General features: G+C 42.0%; 1 protein-coding gene across 25 annotated transcripts in view; it reads left to right on the top strand.

Moving 5' to 3' along the window:
- Window positions 1-19,464, top strand: part of LIMCH1 (LIM and calponin homology domains 1) — a 329,186-nt gene that overhangs the window by 225,735 nt on the left and 83,987 nt on the right. For 19 of the 25 annotated variants that reach the window (XM_082728805.1, XM_082728814.1, XM_082728813.1 and 16 more), the window contains 4 exons: window positions 705-811; window positions 6,848-6,878; window positions 8,858-8,968; window positions 16,353-16,548. In XM_082728805.1, coding sequence (XP_082584931.1) covers window positions 705-811; window positions 6,848-6,878; window positions 8,858-8,968; window positions 16,353-16,548 — 445 coding nt within the window. Of the gene's footprint in view, window positions 1-704; window positions 812-6,847; window positions 6,879-8,857; window positions 8,969-15,779; window positions 15,970-16,352; window positions 16,549-19,464 lie in introns of those variants that run through there. The other 6 variants (XM_082728807.1, XM_082728809.1, XM_082728806.1 and 3 more) reach the window with 2 other exon arrangements.

Below are 19,464 nucleotides of genomic sequence, written 5' to 3'. Positions count from 1 at the left end.
TGTATTATCACTCAAAACCTGCTGATAAAGAATATATTTAGAGGGACACCTAGGTGGCTCAGTTGGTTAAGCCGCTGCCTTTGGCTCAGGTCCTGATCCCAGCGTCCTGGGATCGAGTCCCACATCGGGCTCCTTGCTCAGCAGGAGCCTGCTTCTCCATCTGCCTCTGCCTGCCACTCTGTCTGCCTGTGCTTACTCTGACAAATAAATAAATAAAATCTTAAAAAAAAAAAAAAGAATATATTTAGAAAGGTCAATCTAAAGAACCTGTTGATGACATTTGGCTACTAAAACCAATTTTTGAAAAAATACATTAGTGTTTGAACCAAGCTCTAGCAATAAGACATGGACAAAACTTGGAAGTTTTAGGGGCTCCCTGGCTATGAGTACTGGCCCCCCAAAGATGCGATGTTCTGCTTTACAGTAATATTTTACTTGCAGTTTTATACAAATGTGTTAAGGTAAAGAGGAAAAAATGAATTGGGCATGGCTGTGGTTTTAGAAGATTGGAAGTGTCTGTTTACCTTGGCATATCCTAACCAAGTATGTATGATTTTATTATCCAACAAGCCAAAAGTTAGATCTGACTCTTGCTGTCATGATGACTGACATCTGTCTGGTAATTTGAACTATTAAAGAGGAGGGGCTGGTTCATAAAGATAATATAAAATAACATAGACTTGGATTTCTTTTTTCCCTTTTAGGACAATATCATCTTGTTCTTAAGAGGTTGTAAAGAGCTTGGCCTTAGAGAATCTCAACTTTTTGACCCTAGTGACCTACAGGATACGTCCAACAGAGTAACAGTCAAGTAAGTAACACGATATTTATGTTTAAGCGAAACCTAGTTATGGTTTGATTTGTAGCTTTGTGATAATGTTGTAAGGGCTAAGAGGCCAAGTATTGGACATGTCTAATAAAATAAAAATGTGAAGGTAAAAATCGGGCTTTCGAAACAAGACACAGTGGCCTTCCCTCCGTGTATAGCTTTCATTCAGGTCAAATGTAATTTCTTTGAAATGCAAAAGTCACACATAGAGAGTTAGAATGTTAAAGAGGAGAAAATTGTTAAGTGAGACTCACTGGAGGGAGAGGCAAGAGAGAAATATGCACAGAATCTGTGTGTGTTAGACAGAAAGCCTTCATTCACTCAAGTTGGGCATTTGAATAGGCTCTTGGAAGCCTGCAAACTTGGTAAACAGATCCAAACTGTTTATTATGCAAAGAGGGCAATAGATTATGGAGGAATTGCTTCCTCATTTACATTTGTAACTGTTTTCCCATATGTCAGTGATCGGGTTCTTTGAAGATGGATTATTGGCCATTTGACTGTTGTTGACTGTGTCTACTCACTGAGCCATGTTTGCGGCCAAAGAATTTTTGGGAAAGAATGGCACAGTGAGAGAAAAGCCAATGTGTTTCTCTGGAAGAGAGTCGCTGCTGACCAGGGTAGTGAGAAGAAAGGCTCTTATGAGATGGCGGAGACAACTTTACGTTATCTACAAATCCTTCCCACTCTACACGTTTCATACGAAACATGTTCCACTTCAGTCCGATAATATTGGGCATGAACATGCCTTAATAATAAACTTAATTACATAGAGAGGGTCTGTGGATTGGTGACACTTCTTTTGATCACTTTTGGGTCATTTGATCATGGAGGTACAGAAAAGGGAGAGAAGCCAAAATTCAGAGCTCTTAATTTGATTCTCTTTGCCAATATTGATTGGGGGGAAAAATGGAAACTACTGCATGAAATCAAGTTAGTTTATATTGGAGTTTATGATTCATGACTGGGAATAAGGGAGAGTCAGCCGTGACTGATTATATAAAAATCACACTTCTCTGTTGTAAATGTGCCTTTAATATTTCTCCTGGAAAAATTTTACTTAGGGGCAAAAATAGAATACAAATTATGGTATTCGAATATGGAAAACCACCATAAACTTCATTTTTAAGATATTTACTTATTTGTTCATTTCAGAAAGCATGAGCAGGGGAAGGGGCAGAGAGAGAGGGAGGAGCAGACTCTCCACTGAGAACGGAGCCCTAGGACAGGATCCCATGACCCTGAGATCATGACCCAAGCTGAAGTCAGATGCTTAATCCACTGAACCACCCAGGCACCCCCACCTCATTTTTCTTTTAAGTTTAATTTTTTTATTTGACACACAGAGAGAGATCACAAGTAGGCAGAGAAGCAGGCAGGCGGGGGGTGGGGGGAAGCAGGCTCCCTGCTGAGCATAGAGCCCTATGCGGGACTCGATCCTAGGACCCTGAGATCATGACCTGAGCCGGAGGCAGAGGCTTAACCCACTGAGCCACCCAGGCGCCCTCCCCCACCTCATTTTAGACATCACATGCTCCAGTATTACTACACCTAAATCCAGTCTCTATAAATTACTCATTTTAGGAAATGGTTTCTGACTCATCTGATATTTATAGTTTCACTTGAGTGGCAAGTGACCAGAAACAATAATAACTATATGACATCATAACAATTAGTCACACACGCATTGCTTGGATAGTGGAGAAAAGTTTGTTTTGATGGTGTTGGCAGCTGCATTTTCCTTTTTGGGGGGAGCTACTCTAAATCCACATGTCCCTAAACCAGGAGAATTCTGAGGGAGTTTGGTTTTAGAAATTCAGAATTTATATTACCTTTATTGCTTATCTACAAAAAACTGGGCATTAGGAAATCAGCGATCTGGCTCCAATCTGCTACTCCCTAGGCATACAATCCTAAGCAAGTTCCTTTCCTTCAGTAGGGCTCTGGGTCTTCAACTATAAGACGGAATGGGACAGAATGCCTTCACAGGCATGATGCTACTTAAAACCTGCTCAGTGCACTGCTTGCTCAGATCCGGGAAGATGGTTCAGCCAACTTCCAAAGAAAAAGGCACAGAAAACAGCACAAAGAGGAGAAGTCCCTTAGACCAATGGCACACAGACACTGCCATGTCTCTATTACTCTACTGGCTTCTCCTTCTACTGTGTCTTTCCCTCTGTCATTTTTCTGTATCTTTCCAGCTGCATCTTTCTCCATCTCCTTTTCTTCCCTGTGCTTCCCTTTCCTTCTTTATCCTGTCTTTCCTTCTCTCGCCTCTTTGGATTCTTTCTCCTCATTTTCTTCCTTTTTAGTTTTTCTTTTACTTGAGCATTATTATTTTCTTTCAGCAGTGCTTTTCCACCACTTTTCCCTATGATTTTATCATTTTTCATTCATTCAGTAACTATTTACTGAGCAGTTACTAGGTGTCAGATACTTTCTGGTCAACAGACAACTGGAATGAACAAGATAGCCAATGCTTCCTGTTCACGTGTAATTTACATGCAGTGTCAGGAAATAAGTAATAAACAAGCAAATCAAAAAGATACCTGCAGGGAGTGATCAGTGCTAAGAAGGAGGGAAAAGATGGCATGAAAAATGGTGACCATCACAATATGTACATAAATCACCGTGTGTGTGCTTTTAACTTATACCATGTCGTATGCCAATTATATCTCAATAAAACTGGGGAAGAAGAAGAAGATAGCAGTCCAGAAGTGGTCAAGCCACTTCTCTGAAGAAGTGGCCTTTCAGCTGAAGGCTCTGGATGGAGACATGAGTGGGAGGAAGCAAGAACCAGTCATGGCAAGACCTGTAGAGCACTCAAGGCAGACGAAGATCAAGTAGCAAGGCTGGGGAAGAGAAACAAACTTGATGTTTAAAAAGACAAGTATCTGGTGTGTTAGAAGGGTGATGAGCAAGAAGGAGTGTGGTGGGAGGAACAGTCCACAAGCATTTCAGGATGCCAAACCTGGATTAATTATGGAGAAAAATGTTCATTTCACAGTTTGAGTATCTAGAAGAACATAAGGAATTTTACATCCAAGTTATGCCATAAATTCATTTATAGTACTGAGAAAAACATCTCTAGTTTCAGTGACGGGCAGGGCACGGAATATGCTCTTTCTTCACAACTTTTCTGTAAATGATCCTGGTTTCGTTTGGCACCAGACAGGGGGACATTTGCAACATATGTAGACTTCCTAGCCATGGTAGAGTAAAGTCAAACCACTACATTCTTCTGCTTTACCCTCTGAGAGCTGAGCAGAACATTCGCACAGATAGAAAACATCCCACTGACCCCAGCAATTAATAGTGTAAGCAATAAGGTCTAGGGGTAAATCCCACAGAGCAAATGTTGATGCTTCCCTGCTATTGTTTTTATTAAAAAAAAAAAAAATCTCTTTAGTTTAGCTTTTATTGTAGGTAATTTTTCTTTAATTTTTGAGAAGTAACTTGAGTAGACTGAAGGAAAAGAGGAAGGGAGGGACAGACGGAGAGGGAGAGAGAAAGAAAGAATGAGAAAAAAGAAAGAAAAAGAAAGGAAGAAGAGAAGGAGGAAAAGAAGTAGAGGGAAAAGCTGCAGATGATTACTGCATGTGTAATTTTGTGAACTCTACCTGTAATGGATACCAGATGACCTTGGTGGGAAATGACAGCATAATCCAGAAGGGAATGCAACAAGTATTATTCCAGGGAATTGAAGCAATTGGATGAAAATGAGGGAAGGTTTTGGATTGCTTCCGAATATGTCTCTTGAAAAATTTGGAAGCATTTTCATGTAATTGGATGTAAGGTAGAAGTCACTCAACCCTCAACAGGGTCACAATTTTAGTCCATGAAGTTTTATTATCAATGCAGAAAATGTTTTATGTTCCTTATTCTTAATTTACTTTTCACTGAAATTTCAAATCTTTCATAGATTTCTTTTTCTTTCCATTGGGATTTTTGTAAGTTAAAAAAAATCCTGGCAAATATCCAGGAGATAATGCTATATATTTTTTTCTGTTAAAAATAGTAAACCTGATGAAAATAGAGCTACTCTACGACCCAGCAATTGCAATACTGTGTATTTACCCTGAAGATACAAATGTAGTGATCCGAAGGGGCATGTGCACTGAAATGTTTATAGCAGCAATATCCACAATAGCCAAACTATGGAAAGAACCTAGATGTCCATCAACAGATGAATGGATAAAGAAGATGTGATATATATATATATCCACAATAGCCAAACTATGGAAAGAACCTAGATGTCCATCAACAGATGAATGGATAAAGAAGATGTGATATATATATATATATATATATATATATATATCACAAACAGTGGAATACTATGCAGCCATCAAAAGAAATGAAATCTTGCCATTTGCAAAGACGTGGATGGAACTAGAGGGTATCATGCTTAGCGAAATAAGCCAATCAGAGAAAGACAACTATCATATGATCTCCCTGATATGAGGAAGTGGAGATGCAACATTGGGTGTTTGAGGGGTAGGAGAAGAATAAATGAAACAAGATGGGATCCGGAGGGAAACAAACCGTAAGAGACTCTTAATCTCACAAAACGAACTGAGGGTTGATGGGGGGAGGAGTGTAGGGAGAGGTGGTGGGGTTATAGACACTGGGGAGGGTATGTGCTATGGTGAGTGCTGTGAAGTGTGTAAACTTGGCGATTCACAGACCTGTACCCCTGGGGCTAATAATACATCATATGTTTATAAAACAATTTAAAAATTATTTAAAAAATGATAATCTTGAAAACATTCTCTTATAGTCAAATCCAAATTAACCCGATGTTTCCTTCAATCCAAGTCCATTGATGGGTTTATCTTCTTAGTATATACTACATTGTTTTCTATTTCCTGAAATTTCAGTTGACTTAAAATTGTTCACCTAGTCCTTCATATGTTCTTTGGGTCAGAATATGCAGCAATAGGGCACCTTGGCTCAGTCAGTTAAACATCCAACTCTCAGTTTTAGCTCGGGTCATGATCTCCTGGTCATGGGGTTGAGCCCGGCCACAGGCTCTGAGCTCAGCATGGTGTCTGCTTCGGATCCTCTCTCCCTCTTCTCCCTGCTCTCTCTCTCTCTCTCTCAGATAAATAAATTAATTAATTAAAAAAAAAGATTATGCAGCAATGAAGTAAAGGGGTCTAAATCCTTGAAAGAATTCCTGACCAGTTTATACGCTAGAATTACATTCTCTCTTCCTCCACTCCCGCCCCAACTGAAGTTACTCAGGGTAAAGAAATGTTTGTAATGTTTGTTTTGTTCTTCCTAGCATGTATTTGTTGACATGTTCAAGAAACTTTGGAATAATTTTGTGGAAACTTTTATATTGCCCTGTATGAATATTTCAAAAGTACCACCAACTAGCTTTTTGTTTGTTTGTTTGTTTGTTTATAGTTTGAGAGTAAACATTCATGTATTTTTAAGAATGTGTCTATTCAAATGTGTCTATTCAAACATAACACACATATTTTCCTGCTTATGGCTAATTCCCAATACTGATTTATATCCGTGGCAGATAGGAACAAATATTTGCATAGAGCTGCATCTTCCATGTGTATTTTCAGGTCTAATTTATGAAGTTTTAGACCTTTTTTAAAGGTACTAGTTGTGCGAAGATTTTGGAAAATGTAGTCAGATTCCGATTTGACAGTGGGCTTTAATCAAGGCACAAATTTTACTTTAAACAGTTGAGCTTCAAGAATACAGATATCAAGTGTTCCAGTTTTCGGTGAAATTCCTTCATTTTCCAGATGTTACAAAGCATTCGTCTTTTCACGGGGCATTTTGGAAGTTTAATTCCATCCTGTCCTTCTACATTTGGTTCCCTGAATGATTTGATTCAGTACCTGAAATCGCTAATCATGGACCTTAGGGAAAATACTATATTCTGCAGATTTCATTACATTTGTTGGCTTTGCATACATCTTAGAGGTATGTAAGGGATGATCATGAAGCTACTGCCATTCTGACCAGATTTTTTTTTTCTTCTTCCTTCTTTAGGAGCCTTGATTACAGTAGGAAACTGAAAAATGTAAGTCTTTTGACTTTGCTTTTCAAAAAGTTTTTCCTCCTCACTTTGATGACTCAAGGGTAAAATGTAGCTTCTAAGCTTCAGAGACTGTTGTATGGGCTTGCTTGGAAGAGTTCTCAGCAAATGAGTAGAGGTGTCCCGGATGGAACATTCGAGCACTGTGACAGAAATACCAAATGTAGATGGGGGAGGTCTCTCTAATAAGGGCTCGTTCTAGAAGCAAAGAAATGAAAGCTTGCCCTCTATAATTCCATTGTTTAACCACAAGATGATCTATCTGTCTCAGCACGAACATCAGTTCCTTTCTGTCAGCTGGCACTGGTGGGGTTAGTAAATAAAGCAGTTGGGCACAATTTTTTAGGGAAAAGATCAGCGTGATATAAATCGTGTTGACTGTCATGGGCCTGCACTTTTTCTGGGTTTTTTTTTTCCTTATTAAATGTTTTGTTTTTATGAGCACTTCCCCAAAATCAACTTTTTGGAGTTGGATCCTATTTTCAAAGAACAAGTAGTATCTTTTTATTTTAAGTTTAAATTGAAAAATGTAAGAAAATGACCTCCTATATATAAAATTTAAAATTGGCTGCAACTGACCCCTCCTTTTTTTAATTTTCAGGTTGCTGTTACATTTGATTGACAAATACATTCTTGTCTTCCTTTCCTCCCTCTGTACAACTAGGGATATATGCCATTTTTCATCATGCGGTCTTAAACAAATCAGAAAACCCATAATCTAAAACACAACACAGTTCTATGTTTTTCCTGTTACACCTTCCAAAATGGCCTCGCACTCTTAGCACACATTAGTTATTTCACGGTCCTAGTTAACGTTCTGCCATCTGGAATTGTCTCTTCTCTGGAAATTTATTTGTAAGCGAGCAATGTTAAAAAGACTTTCTGGAAGTCTTGAAGGATTCCTGAAGTGCGATTTTCCCACAGAGGTAGAAAACCGAATCACATCGTAGCATTGATACCCATAACCATATTTTGGGTGTGTTCCCACCTGGAACCATGTACACATATCTTTCGTGATCTAGCACGTGGAAGGCAAGTACTACAAGCACTTCCCTCCTGATTGAAGCAATAAGACCAAATGTGAAAATAAAATAATAGCTTTTCCGTAAGCTTCAGATCCAAAGAATTCAGCTTTTAAGGAGCTCACCTTCAGCTTTCTGGGCTTCATGGAATAATCACTGTAAAGAGCATTTGGTTTTGTGCACAAATTTTTGGAAAGACAGAAAAAAAAATGACCCAAGGACTGTAGCTTCAGACTGTTGAACGTTCATGGACATTTGTAAGCATCCAAGGTTATCTAATTGGCAATAATTTTGTCCAAGCTGAAAATTTCCCATCTCTGAGGAGTGGGAATCTGACTCTCCCCCAAAGTTAGGTGGCTAAAGATCGTACTTTGGATTACATTGTTTCTTCTGATTTCAGTTAGATACATGGTGGTGTTCTTGTGCTGTGAATCATTAATTAACCTGGATCTCTGCTTTGAGGTTTTGCTGATGGACTTAGCAGGATAGTTTGACTTAGCATTTCTGTGCCCACAAGTAGGAATTGCAAGCCTTTAACAGCACTTCTTTTGGAAGGAACTGACAATCTATTTCATGCTCATCTAGGTAAAGAGCCAGAGTTTCTGAAAATTTTTGCAAACTTTATTCCAGAAAAATGAATTTGGAGAATTTACTTTCCCTTCTTGCTGTCTTAGAGATCATTTTCTTACAACCAAACTTTTCCTAAAAGTGGAGCTTTATTTTAACTACTGAATCATGTGTGTATTGACTGATAGAGCATTGGATTCTTATTAAAATGATTTTACATTGAAGGGGTACCTCATGGTTGCTGGGTTTTGTAAATCAGTGTTGCACATTCTCTCCTTCCTGCTTTGCTCTTAGTGGTGCACTGTTGATTCCTTAGTTTAAAAGTCATTCTTGAGGGAAAATTCTCCTGCTCTAGTGCCTGGTTTTGTTTTGCAGGTATTAGTTACCATTTATTGGCTGGGAAAAGCAGCAAATAGCTCTGCGTCCTATAGCGGCACGACGCTGAACCTGAAGGAGTTCGAAGGCTTGCTGGCTCAGATGAGAAAGGTAACTTGACTTTTCTTCTTTATCCCAAGACATTAACAAAGGATGGGAAATCAACACATTCACTTCCTTTTTTTTTTTTTTTTTTAAGATTTTATTTCTTTATCTCAGAGAGAGAAAGAGAGATAGTATAAGCATGAGCTGGAGAGGAGGTGTGGAGGGAGTAGGGCATGGGAGGTGGGGGGAGTTCACAGGGAGAACAGACTCCCCGTGGAGCAGAGACCCGCCATGTGGGACTCGATCCCAGGACCCCAGGATCAAGAGCCAAAGGCAGATGCTTAACCGACTTAGCCACCCAGGTGCCCCACAATTTGCTCCTTTTTAAGATCCTTACAGTTCAGTGTGGTGAAACTGCACAGACCGGAGACTTCCTGCCCTCAAGGAAAGGATTCCTCTTACCAATGCGGTCTCTGCCTTGAGTGTCCCAGGCCCACCTGAACTTTCATAGCCTTCAGAGAATGGAAGGTCTGAGTTCTCTCCGACTTTAATTACAAAAGAGCAAATGTAATCCATCAGTATGTGGCTTTGTATGCCAGAGAGCTCCACACTTGTTTTCTTGGGCAAATAAAGCCCGAATTAAACAATACAGTATTATACAAAAATGAAGACTTGCTCTGCATTTGTCCTAAAGGTCATTTTGCTTACCCGTCAGGGCCCTGGTGTGGGTGAGGTCACGTCTGCCAAGTTCTTGTCTGGCCATCCACCCTGGAAGGGCGCTGACGAATTAGAGATGAATTAGAGGCATTCTCTCTGGAGATGTGCACTTTACAGCTATTGTATTCGGGTGACCTGGAGATTCAGAAAATATTTTTTCAGAGTATTTAAAGCTTTATTTGTTTATTTGGTTATGGGAAAGAGTAAGGTAGGAGTTTGTCAAAGAAACAAACCCCTACCTTACTCTTACTCTTATGATACAGTGGGATGTATCATGTGTCCCTGCCTATGTGTTCCTTTTTTTTAAAAGTATTTATTTTTTTATTTTTAAATATTTTATTTATCTATTTGATAGAGGCAGAGAGAGATCACAAGTAGGCATAGAGGCAGACAGAGAGAGGAGGAGGCAGGCTCTCTGCTGAGCAGAGAGCCCAATGTGGGGCTCGATCCCAGGACCCTGGGATCATGACCTGAGCGGAAGACAGAGGCTTAACCCACTGAGCCATCCAGGCGCCCCTCCTTTAAAAAAAAAAAAAAAAAAAGATTTTATTTATTTATTTATTCATTTATTAGTTCTTATTGATTTTTGTAAAAATTTTTCCAGGGTTCCAAGATTCGTTGTTTCTGCACCACACCCAGTGCTCCATGCACTATGTGCCCTCCTTAGTACCCACTCACCCAACCCCCCACCTCCTCCCTTCCCATACCCACAGTTTGTTTCTCAGCGTCCACAGTCTCTCATGCTTCGTCTTAAAAGCCCTTCCTTACAGTCCCTTTCTTTGCTAGATCCCCTTGGAACCTCTTTCATTCCTGTCATGGACATTCCCTCGCACCACTGGCCCATCTCCCCTGTACTCTGAGCGGCTGTGGTTCCTTCAGCTCCCCTTCTGTTGAGACCATACTGAGCTAATCCTTGTTACATCAGCTGCCTTGAAATGACCAGTCGTTGCTAACAGCTGTTCCCTTTCTTTAAGGAACGTAGTACAATCTCACAGGACAAGAGCGAGTACTCCGTATCACCGAACACAGCTGGCTTCACTGGATGGCCAGCTGTCGTACTCCCAGGGCTCTGAATCAAGTAGAGAGTCCTTGACCTGAACTTCACAGATAGAGAGATCCAATGCCTGGAGATACTAGTTTATCTGGAATAGATATTATCTCATTTTATCCATTAAAGTTGGGTTTGACTGGGACAGGCAGAAAACTCTAAATGTGGCTTAAATAAGATAAATTTTATTTTGAACTCACATAAAAGAGGCCTGACCACGAGCAGTGGGCAGGAGATCATTAGGGACCCAGGGTCCTTCTGTCCTTTGACTCCAACATCCTCTGTCCTCGGGTTCTCAACTCCCACCATGGCTGTACCAGCTTTACCCGTCATATCCACAGCTGAGCCAAGAGAGAGGCAGGATGAGGAGGACCTCTGCCCTCCCTTTAAACATGTGTGTGCTGAGTCATACATTACTCCTCTGCTCACATCCTAGTGACCTAAACTTGGTTACCCGTCCCTACCTACCCGCAAGGAAAGACTTGGGAAAGGTAGACTGTATTTCAGCTAAAAACTTGGGTGTTTTCACTGGGGAAGAAATGGGGAGCAGATACTGCGGAGATAACTAGAATTGCTTCGGCACAGATACAGGCTGTAACAAATTTGGAATGAAAATGTTTTCTTTCACGAAGGAAACTAGCCAGAAATATTTTATATTCATTTTTCTAGTGAGAGAAATGTATGTAAAAAAAAGTGATCCGGGTGCCTGGGCTCAGTGGGTTAAGCCGCTTCCTTCGGCTCGGTCATGATCTCAGGGTCCTGGGATCGAGTCCCGCGTCGGGCTCTCTGCTCAGCAGGGAGCCTGCTTCCTCCTCCTCTCTCTCTCTGCCTGCCTCTCTGCCTACTTGTGATCTCTATCTGTCAAATAAATAAAATCTTAAAAAAAAAAAAAAAAGTGATCCACTTGTAGGGGTGCCTGGGTGGCTCAGTCAGTTAAGCATTTGCCTTTGGCTCAGGTCAGAGCCTCAAGGTCCTGGGACCGAGCCCTACATAGGGCTCCCTGCTCAGTGGGGAGACTACTACTCCCTCTCTCCCTCTCCCTCTTCCCCGTGCTCATACCCTTTCTCTCTCTCTCTCTCTCTCTCTCAAAAATAAATAAATTAAATGTTTAAGAAATAATTTTAAAATCTTCAGCTTGAAACACGTGTAGAGCCCTTAGCACAAGCGTCTGGCAAATAATGGGTATTCATAGCAGGTTGTTGTTGCTATATGCCAAAAAAAGATCTCTGAAAGCAAAGTGACCGTGGCTTTTCAGTAAGCCTGGAAATGTCAGAGCAGGTCTTCCAGCAGAGGGGACACTAAAGTGAAACAAAGGGGCATAACTGTGAGAACACTGAGACTGAAGGAAGAATCATGGGGACTACGGAGGCCTTAGAATCTCGAGGACTAGAGCTAGAAAATGAGCAGTCTAGGTTCTTCCATTTTATGTCTCTTCCTCAGCTCTTCCTACCTCTCCTTGAGATTGCCTCGCATCAGCTGCCAACAGCATCTCTAGGATTACCTGCTTCTAGCTCCTTGCCCAGAAAGGAAGGGCATTCTTCCTTCTAGGCCCAGTTGTAAAATTTCTAGGGGTCCTCGTCCCAAACCAGTCTTTGCGACCAGGGGTAATGGGTACCATGATTGGCCTATACATTACCGTTTCAGGAGGTGAGGGGTATTAGCTAGAACAGCGGGGTAGAGAGGGGGGGTTGAAATGAGCAAGGACAGATCTCTGCCTAAAACAACAACCAACGTCAGCTTCTCTTCCTTTAACCTGCCTTAGTTTTTCATAATACTTACCACCCAACTTTGTATTCATTTATCAGTTTTTCTGTTTATCTTTTGTCTTTCCTGCTAGAACACAAGGCCTGTGAGGACAGGGTATTTATTGGCTTTGCAGAATGTTGTGTCCCCAGCATTAGGACCGTCTCGGACACATAGAAGGTGCTCGGTAAATATCTGAGCAGTGAATACCTTCCCCAACCAGAGTGTGGCAGGTGCAGATAGGTCATCAGACTGGAAAAACAGAACCCTAAAACACTCCAGAATAGGATTTAGCCACTTTATAAATCACACAGGAAGCAGAAAATGTTGAGCGGTAACACAGAAGCCGGTGGAGTTTCTCAGATACTATAAGTCACCCAGCAACCTTCGCTGGTTCTCATTATCTCTGACAAAGAGGGGTAAGAAAGGGACAGATGAGCGAAACAATCCAAAAGCACCATAGATGTTGCTAGTTCTCACCACATTCATGAACACACGTTTACTACAACAGCGAGCAGTTAGCACACTGGACAGATTTGGGTCTTGTCTCCTATCCCTAAAGTGCGCCCTGTAGAAGGTGAAATGCTCCTGGGATCCTGGATAAAAAGAATCGATGACATAACTAGACCCCACCAAAGGAGAATTTAGACCACACTAGCCTTTGTGCTGGTTTATAGCTTTTGTTCTTCCCCCAAAATCTTAACTTTGGGTGACTTTGGAGGGAACCCGGTCAAATTGCCCGTCTAGCTGACGTCCCCGTCTTTACTTCTGGCTGAAGAACCAGCTTCTTGCCTCGGAAACCTGAGGTTCTAAGGGACCGGATTGGCCAAGGGGGACCACGGGTGGCCTGTTTTTCACTTTTCAAACTAGCCATGCCTTTCGGCTTCCAGCTCTTGCTTGATCCGCGGTTTTACTCTTGGCTTTCTACACAGTCGTGAGCAGAATGGCTTTTCTGTTTTTCTTTCCCATAACAAGCTGTGAGAAAACAGCTGAAGCTCCAAAAGACATGTTGACTTTTTCTTTCTGTCTGTTCTCTTGTGGGTTTGTAGTACGGGTGGGGAAGACATTTGGGCCGCTGGAGGAGCATTTCTGATTATTATTATTTTCTTGAAAATCCAGTCTTTCACATTGAGCCAAGCAGCTCCTAACACTGTGTCATTTCTAGACATAACCAGTGGCCTCGCTCTGAGGATCTGCCCTCCCTGATGGGAACCCAGGCCCAGGGCATCTAGTTATGGGGCACAAATGGAGAGGGAGATAGAAGAGGATCAGTGCATATATAGTTTGTGTTCTTAACTACATTCGTAAAATCTGTGTGATACGTGTTGACATTTACATATCCAAACAAATACATGGAACTAGTTATAGCCCACAGCTAACACTTTTTTTTCTAAAAATTTTATTTATTTGACTGAGAGAGATCGCAAGTAGGCAGAGAGGCAGGCAGAGAGAGAGGCGGGGAAGCAGGCTCCCCATTGAGCAGAGAGCCCGACGTGGGGCTTGATCCCAGGATTCTGAGATCATGACCTGAGCCAAAGGCAGAGGCTTTACCCACTGAGCCACCCAGGCACCCCTCCATAGCAAACACTTTTTGAGCTCTTCTGCATTGGGCATTCTTTTGAATGCTCTCTGTATGTTAACATGGTTAACCCTCCCAGCAGTCCTGCAAGATGGGTGGTGTTATTAGCTCCATTGAACAGATGAGAAAACTGAAATCAGGCAAGAAGACTGAAATAACTTGCCTGAGGTCTTACAGATGATGGGAGGAGGAGGCAAGACTTAAACCCAGTCGGGAGCGCTTCTAAGACCTGCCCTAAGCTTCTAACCTGCCCTAAGCTGCCTCTATTTTGCAGTATTTATAGCTTGGTCAAGTAGGCATAAACAGCATTGAGGAAAGGGGCATGACGCAGGTTAGCATCGTTCACAGAACAAGGAGGCAGTGAATATCCTGTAGTTGGAAGAGGTGATGCTGGCAATGGTGACTGTGACCACGCCAAAGATGACCAAACATTGGCAGGTTTTACCCTTCGGGATTTGGAGATGGAATCCTGTGTTAGAATCACAGTTTTGCTGCTTCCTGTGTGACCTCAGTCAAGTTACTTAGCCTCTCTGATTCTTATTTTCCTCTTCTGAAAAAGGAGGATGATGGTAACCACACCGTGGTAGGGTTGTGAGGATTAAATACCTGTGCAAAAAGTACCCAGTGTAGCCCTAGACACATAGTAAGTATTCGACAAGAGTGACCTTCATGTTTTTTAGCCATTTGGCCTATTCTTGGTGAATAAGTAACCCACAATTATAGCTTGCATTTTTAAAGAAATTAAACACAAAACCATATCTAATTCAAATGTATACTTTTCAGTTACTTAGTGAGTTCTTCCTTTTGCAGCTACTCAGGCCTGGCTTTTTGTTCATGTCCCAGTTGACTTTTAACCTAAAAGTAAACAACCTTAATTTCCATAACTGGAATTTCTGCCTTGCAATGGAGGGTCTAGAAGGCTGCACTCACCCAGGCCGTCTGACAACCTCATCTTCCGGGGCCCTCATCAGGGCCTCTGTTGGAGGCTGCAGGCTGCTCCTCTCCGTCCTGCTCTCCTGTCTCCCACTCCCTTCTCTCCAGGCAACCCCCCCACTTCCTTTGCTAGGAACATGCAAATTACAGCCACCCCAACCCCTCCAAATGCCTCCTGTGGGGAGAGTGTGTCAGGGACACTGGGGAGAATGGAGAAAACCAGCACAGGCTCCAGTGGGCATATCATTCAGTTCAAGCAGTTTCCAAAATTGCTACCAGGGAGAGAATATCTGTTTATTTTTCCTCTCTACCGGGAATGCGGAGGGGACCTTCCAGAGTGTCCCAGGACGTCCGGGGGGTGACATTCCAGTCTTTGCCGACGAGAGCGTGCCCCTCTGCCGGCATCCTCCGCAGCCCGGCTTTTAAGCGACAGTCTGGAGGAGATTAAATTGAGGTTTATCTTTGAGTGACCGGAGTTATTTTTGTTTTCACCAGCCCGGACAATTGTAATGAACGCGACGACACTGGCGGGAACAAGGGTTGTATTATAATAGGAGGGTGAGGATGGCTTTGACTGACCTTTCTGCTGCTGGGGTTTCAGTGTTTTAGTATGTGCTGCTTGCGCTGGAAAGAATTTATAATCACAGGCTGTCAAAGACAGTCATTGTTCTCCGTGCTCCGAACATGTGGGTCAGCCGCGAGTGCTTCCAGCTCCCCCAGCGCCAAGAGCTGGCCGAGAGCGGGAGCATGCCTGGATTCTTCTGAGGCATCAGGAAAAGCATTTTGCATATTTTTCATTGCCTTTTTTTTTTTTTTTTTAAACTTTCTGCCTCGGAAAGACAGCTCCCTTTCAGAGCAAGAATTTCCCTCCAAGGTAGCAGGAGACGGACGCGTGCTGCTCCAGGCTTTACAGAGCTGATTCCACGGCAAAAACACATGCTGTGTGCACTGGCCAGCTAGCCTAACCAGGAGCAGTTGTGCGGCCGAAAACCAGGGGCCGGGTCCCAGAGCAGGCATGCGGCTATGGATTCCGAAAGACAGGTCAAGGTTAAGGTTTTTGGGGTTTAGTTTGGGTTTTGTCGGTCACTGTACTCTTGTGACTCCAAACTTAATGAGCTTTTTTATTCTTCATTCCTTCTATTTTTTTTTTCTTTTTTTTAAACAGTAGGCTGGGAGTTACTTGGATTTTTATTTTTATTTAATATGTTTTGAAATGTGCATGATCTTCTGTTCGGGAAAGTGGCAGCAGGAAGGGCAGAAGGATGAAATGCTGGCTTGTAGATGATAATCTGTGCCATAATTTTTTCCATACCGACACCACACGCGGGATCTTTTGAAGTCCACCCGGGAGCCCAGTTTTCCTCCTATCGTAGGCTCTCCATCTGTTGCTCAAGTGTCTCTGTAATCCTTCTCGTTTTATTTCTGGACAGGAGACCGACGACATTGAGAGTCCTAAACGTAGTATCCGAGACAGTGGCTACATAGACTGCTGGGATTCTGAACGCAGCGACTCCCTGTCTCCCCCTCGCCACGGCAGAGATGACTCCTTCGACAGCCTGGATTCCTTCGGCTCCCGTTCCCGGCAGACCCCTTCACCAGATGTAGTCCTCAGGGGAAGCAGCGATGGTAGGTTGCAGATGTCGTGCACTGCCCATCTTAGATTGGAACATCCACCCCCGTGGACAGAAGGCGGGCTCCATATCCACCTTGCTGGGACCCGGTAACTCTAAACTGGGAGGAGAGAAGTGTTTTTATTATTATTTTTCATGGTCCTTAGAATTTGGCTTGGCTGCACCAGCAGTTTGAGTATTGCCTCAGTGAGCCTCTCTTTCCTTGGAAAATACGTTACCTCATCCCCCCCTTGGTCTCAGTGAATCAAGATGCCGCTGGCCGTTAGCTCATAAAGTGTGCTGAAGGTTTATATGCTCTGGGTATGAGGAAGGGAAGCATGTGAGTACCACAGGGCAGAAGTGAAAATGAAGCAATTTACAGCAAGCTGGAAATGCACTAGACACACTTAGGAAGGTGCTGGAACACGGGAAGCTTGAATTGGCCAGGTTTTGGCAATCTGTGCGATGCTTCTGATACCTGACCGTTGCCTGGAGCTGTGCGGGTGGCCCCCCCAAGGTACACAACCCAGACTGCCTGTTTGTTCTGAGTCTGGGTTTGAGTTAAATCCTGTGGATTTTGTCACCTGTAAGGAAGGATCATTTTTTCTTTAAAAATCTGTGGTCATGCAACCTGATGTAAATTTAATATGTATTTTCCAGCTGTTTATGTCACTTAGCTTGTAGCTTTGTACTTTTAGGAAGGGAAAATGGCTTGGTTCTGCATATATAAACTTGCAGGAAGGCACTAAGGCTGCTGGGGTATTTTTTATTTGTTTCTATTTTTTTAATGCATTGCTTGATTGATGCTAATACTTCTAGACACTTACAGCTTATCTCTGAGATGAAAATTCCCTTATATGGCTGAAAGATCCCTTTCAGCTGTAAAACTCTATCTAAAATACTTGAGTATTTATGTGCCTAGGTCCTGAATTAATTACTTGACACCTAGCATCTCACTTAGGGCTTAGTCCAGAGCACGAAAGAGGTACATAGTCCCCCAACCCCCACCCTGGGCTGTGAGACATTCTTTATCTGTATTTTACAGATGAACCGTGCAGAGGTTAAGTAATTGTCCTCAAGTTCCTAAGTGACAAATATTGCTGTCATTAAGTAGTAGAACAATGTTAGCCTAAAGAAGTGTGAGTCCAAAACTTAAACTCTTAAACCTAATTTGCCCACAGCTTCTGTTTACCGAGTAAATTTTTTAGATTCTGGAGTGACCTAACTAATGCTTTTTTGTTCAGTACTTCAGCTTCCCAACAAATAGATTAGCCTCAGGGCCACATAGTATGTGACTCCAAAAGAATTCCATGGTGCATTGTGAGCTGCTTGAAAAACATTTCTAAGATTTTCTATGCCATTTTAAGTACCACCCACAGTATTAGAAGTTACAATACCAAGTACATGACCTAAATGAGCTCTAATATAACCGAAAGGTAGATTTCCTTTCACAAAACATGTCTGAACCTGACCATTTCATATTATTTTGATTGCTTTTTTAAAAAAAAATATTATTTTCTTCCTCTTGGTTTTGTAAGTGGTAACATAGATCCTATATTCTGTCACAGCTTCGAGGATTTAGAGTTTATAATGAGTGACATCTTGAAGGGATTTGAGATGGTAATTACTAATGTTGTACTAATATGTGCTGAGGCACAGTTTCATTTGCACCAATTAAGGTTGATAAGCTAGAGTCTTTTTATAAATATTTTTCCATGTAAAGAATAATGGGAAATCAAGCCTCACAGAGCAGTGTCCATTTTACCAAGCAGCCTAATACCTACAGGCTTATGATCTTGAAAATGAATCAAGACCTAATGAGATTTAACACACATACACACACACACGTACACACACACACTTTTAAAAATCTGCCTTAATAGTAGTATAATTTTATTCAAATAGATGTTGTATTTTATTAGAATTTGTGGTATATTTTTAATGATGTTAATCCATAAGGTTGCCACTTTCAAATTCAGAAGAACTTTTTTTTTTTAAGTCTTAAAAATTTATTTCCTAAGGACTCACAATCAACTAGGGAAAATCTTAGCATAGAATTCTCCAGTTACATATTGGGCCAATATTTTAATATTATCGAGGCCCACTGACCCGTTCAGTGGGGACAGTCAAGAGCCACACTCCTAAGAGGTGCCACGATTCTACGGGTTGCACCTGAGAGTGACCTGGTCAGGATGCTGTGTGATTCCGCCAACCCGTCTTGCAACATAGGTGCCGGTTCTCCCCACACGTCTCCTAGTGTCCTCCTGAAGCCACTTAATAGACTTCCCTGAAGAGGAAATAAAAACCCTTTGACTCCGATGCTTTTAAAATTCAGAACGCAGTTTAGAAATATGATACATTTTGTTAAATGGATATTCTTTTATAGAAAAGATGAGTTGAAGGAGAGAAAGAAGGAATGAGAGAAATTGAAGTGTTAGAGGAAGTTGAGAAAGCCAAGGGCTAGGGGTGTAGATGGCCAAAATATGGGGAATAAAACAAAGCTCCCTCCTAGTTCCTAGAAGGGAGAGAAGTGTAGTCCCTGAAATGGTAGGCTCAGACTTTGATAAAGTAATGTCATCATCGTCATGTGCTGTATTGTCATTTCCTTACTTTGGGCATCAATAGCGAAGCCACTGTAGTATATATCTGTGTTTTCGGGAAGAGGTCCAAGTCTTTGAAGTTCTGGCCTTCGAGAAGATTCCCAGTGTTTACCAAGGGTGTGGCATACCGGCTGCTTCTAAGTGCTTTGCGCCATCCCCTTAAATCCTCACAATGACCTGTGAGGGCTGTGGTATTGTCTCCACGTGTCTAGTGAGGACTCTGAGGTACGGAGGGCTTAAATTTTGCAGAGCTACCCAGCTAGTAGGACGGAACCGAAATTATACACTGGCTTCTAAGTCCAGAAAACTTTCTTCTTTCAACTGAGTCTCTT

Source organism: Mustela nivalis (assembly GCF_964662115.1).
Source record: "Mustela nivalis genome assembly, chromosome: 4".
Taxonomy (NCBI): Eukaryota; Metazoa; Chordata; class Mammalia; order Carnivora; family Mustelidae; genus Mustela; species Mustela nivalis.
Note: the sequence above shows the minus strand (reverse complement) of the source record. Positions and strands in the feature narration are given on the sequence as shown.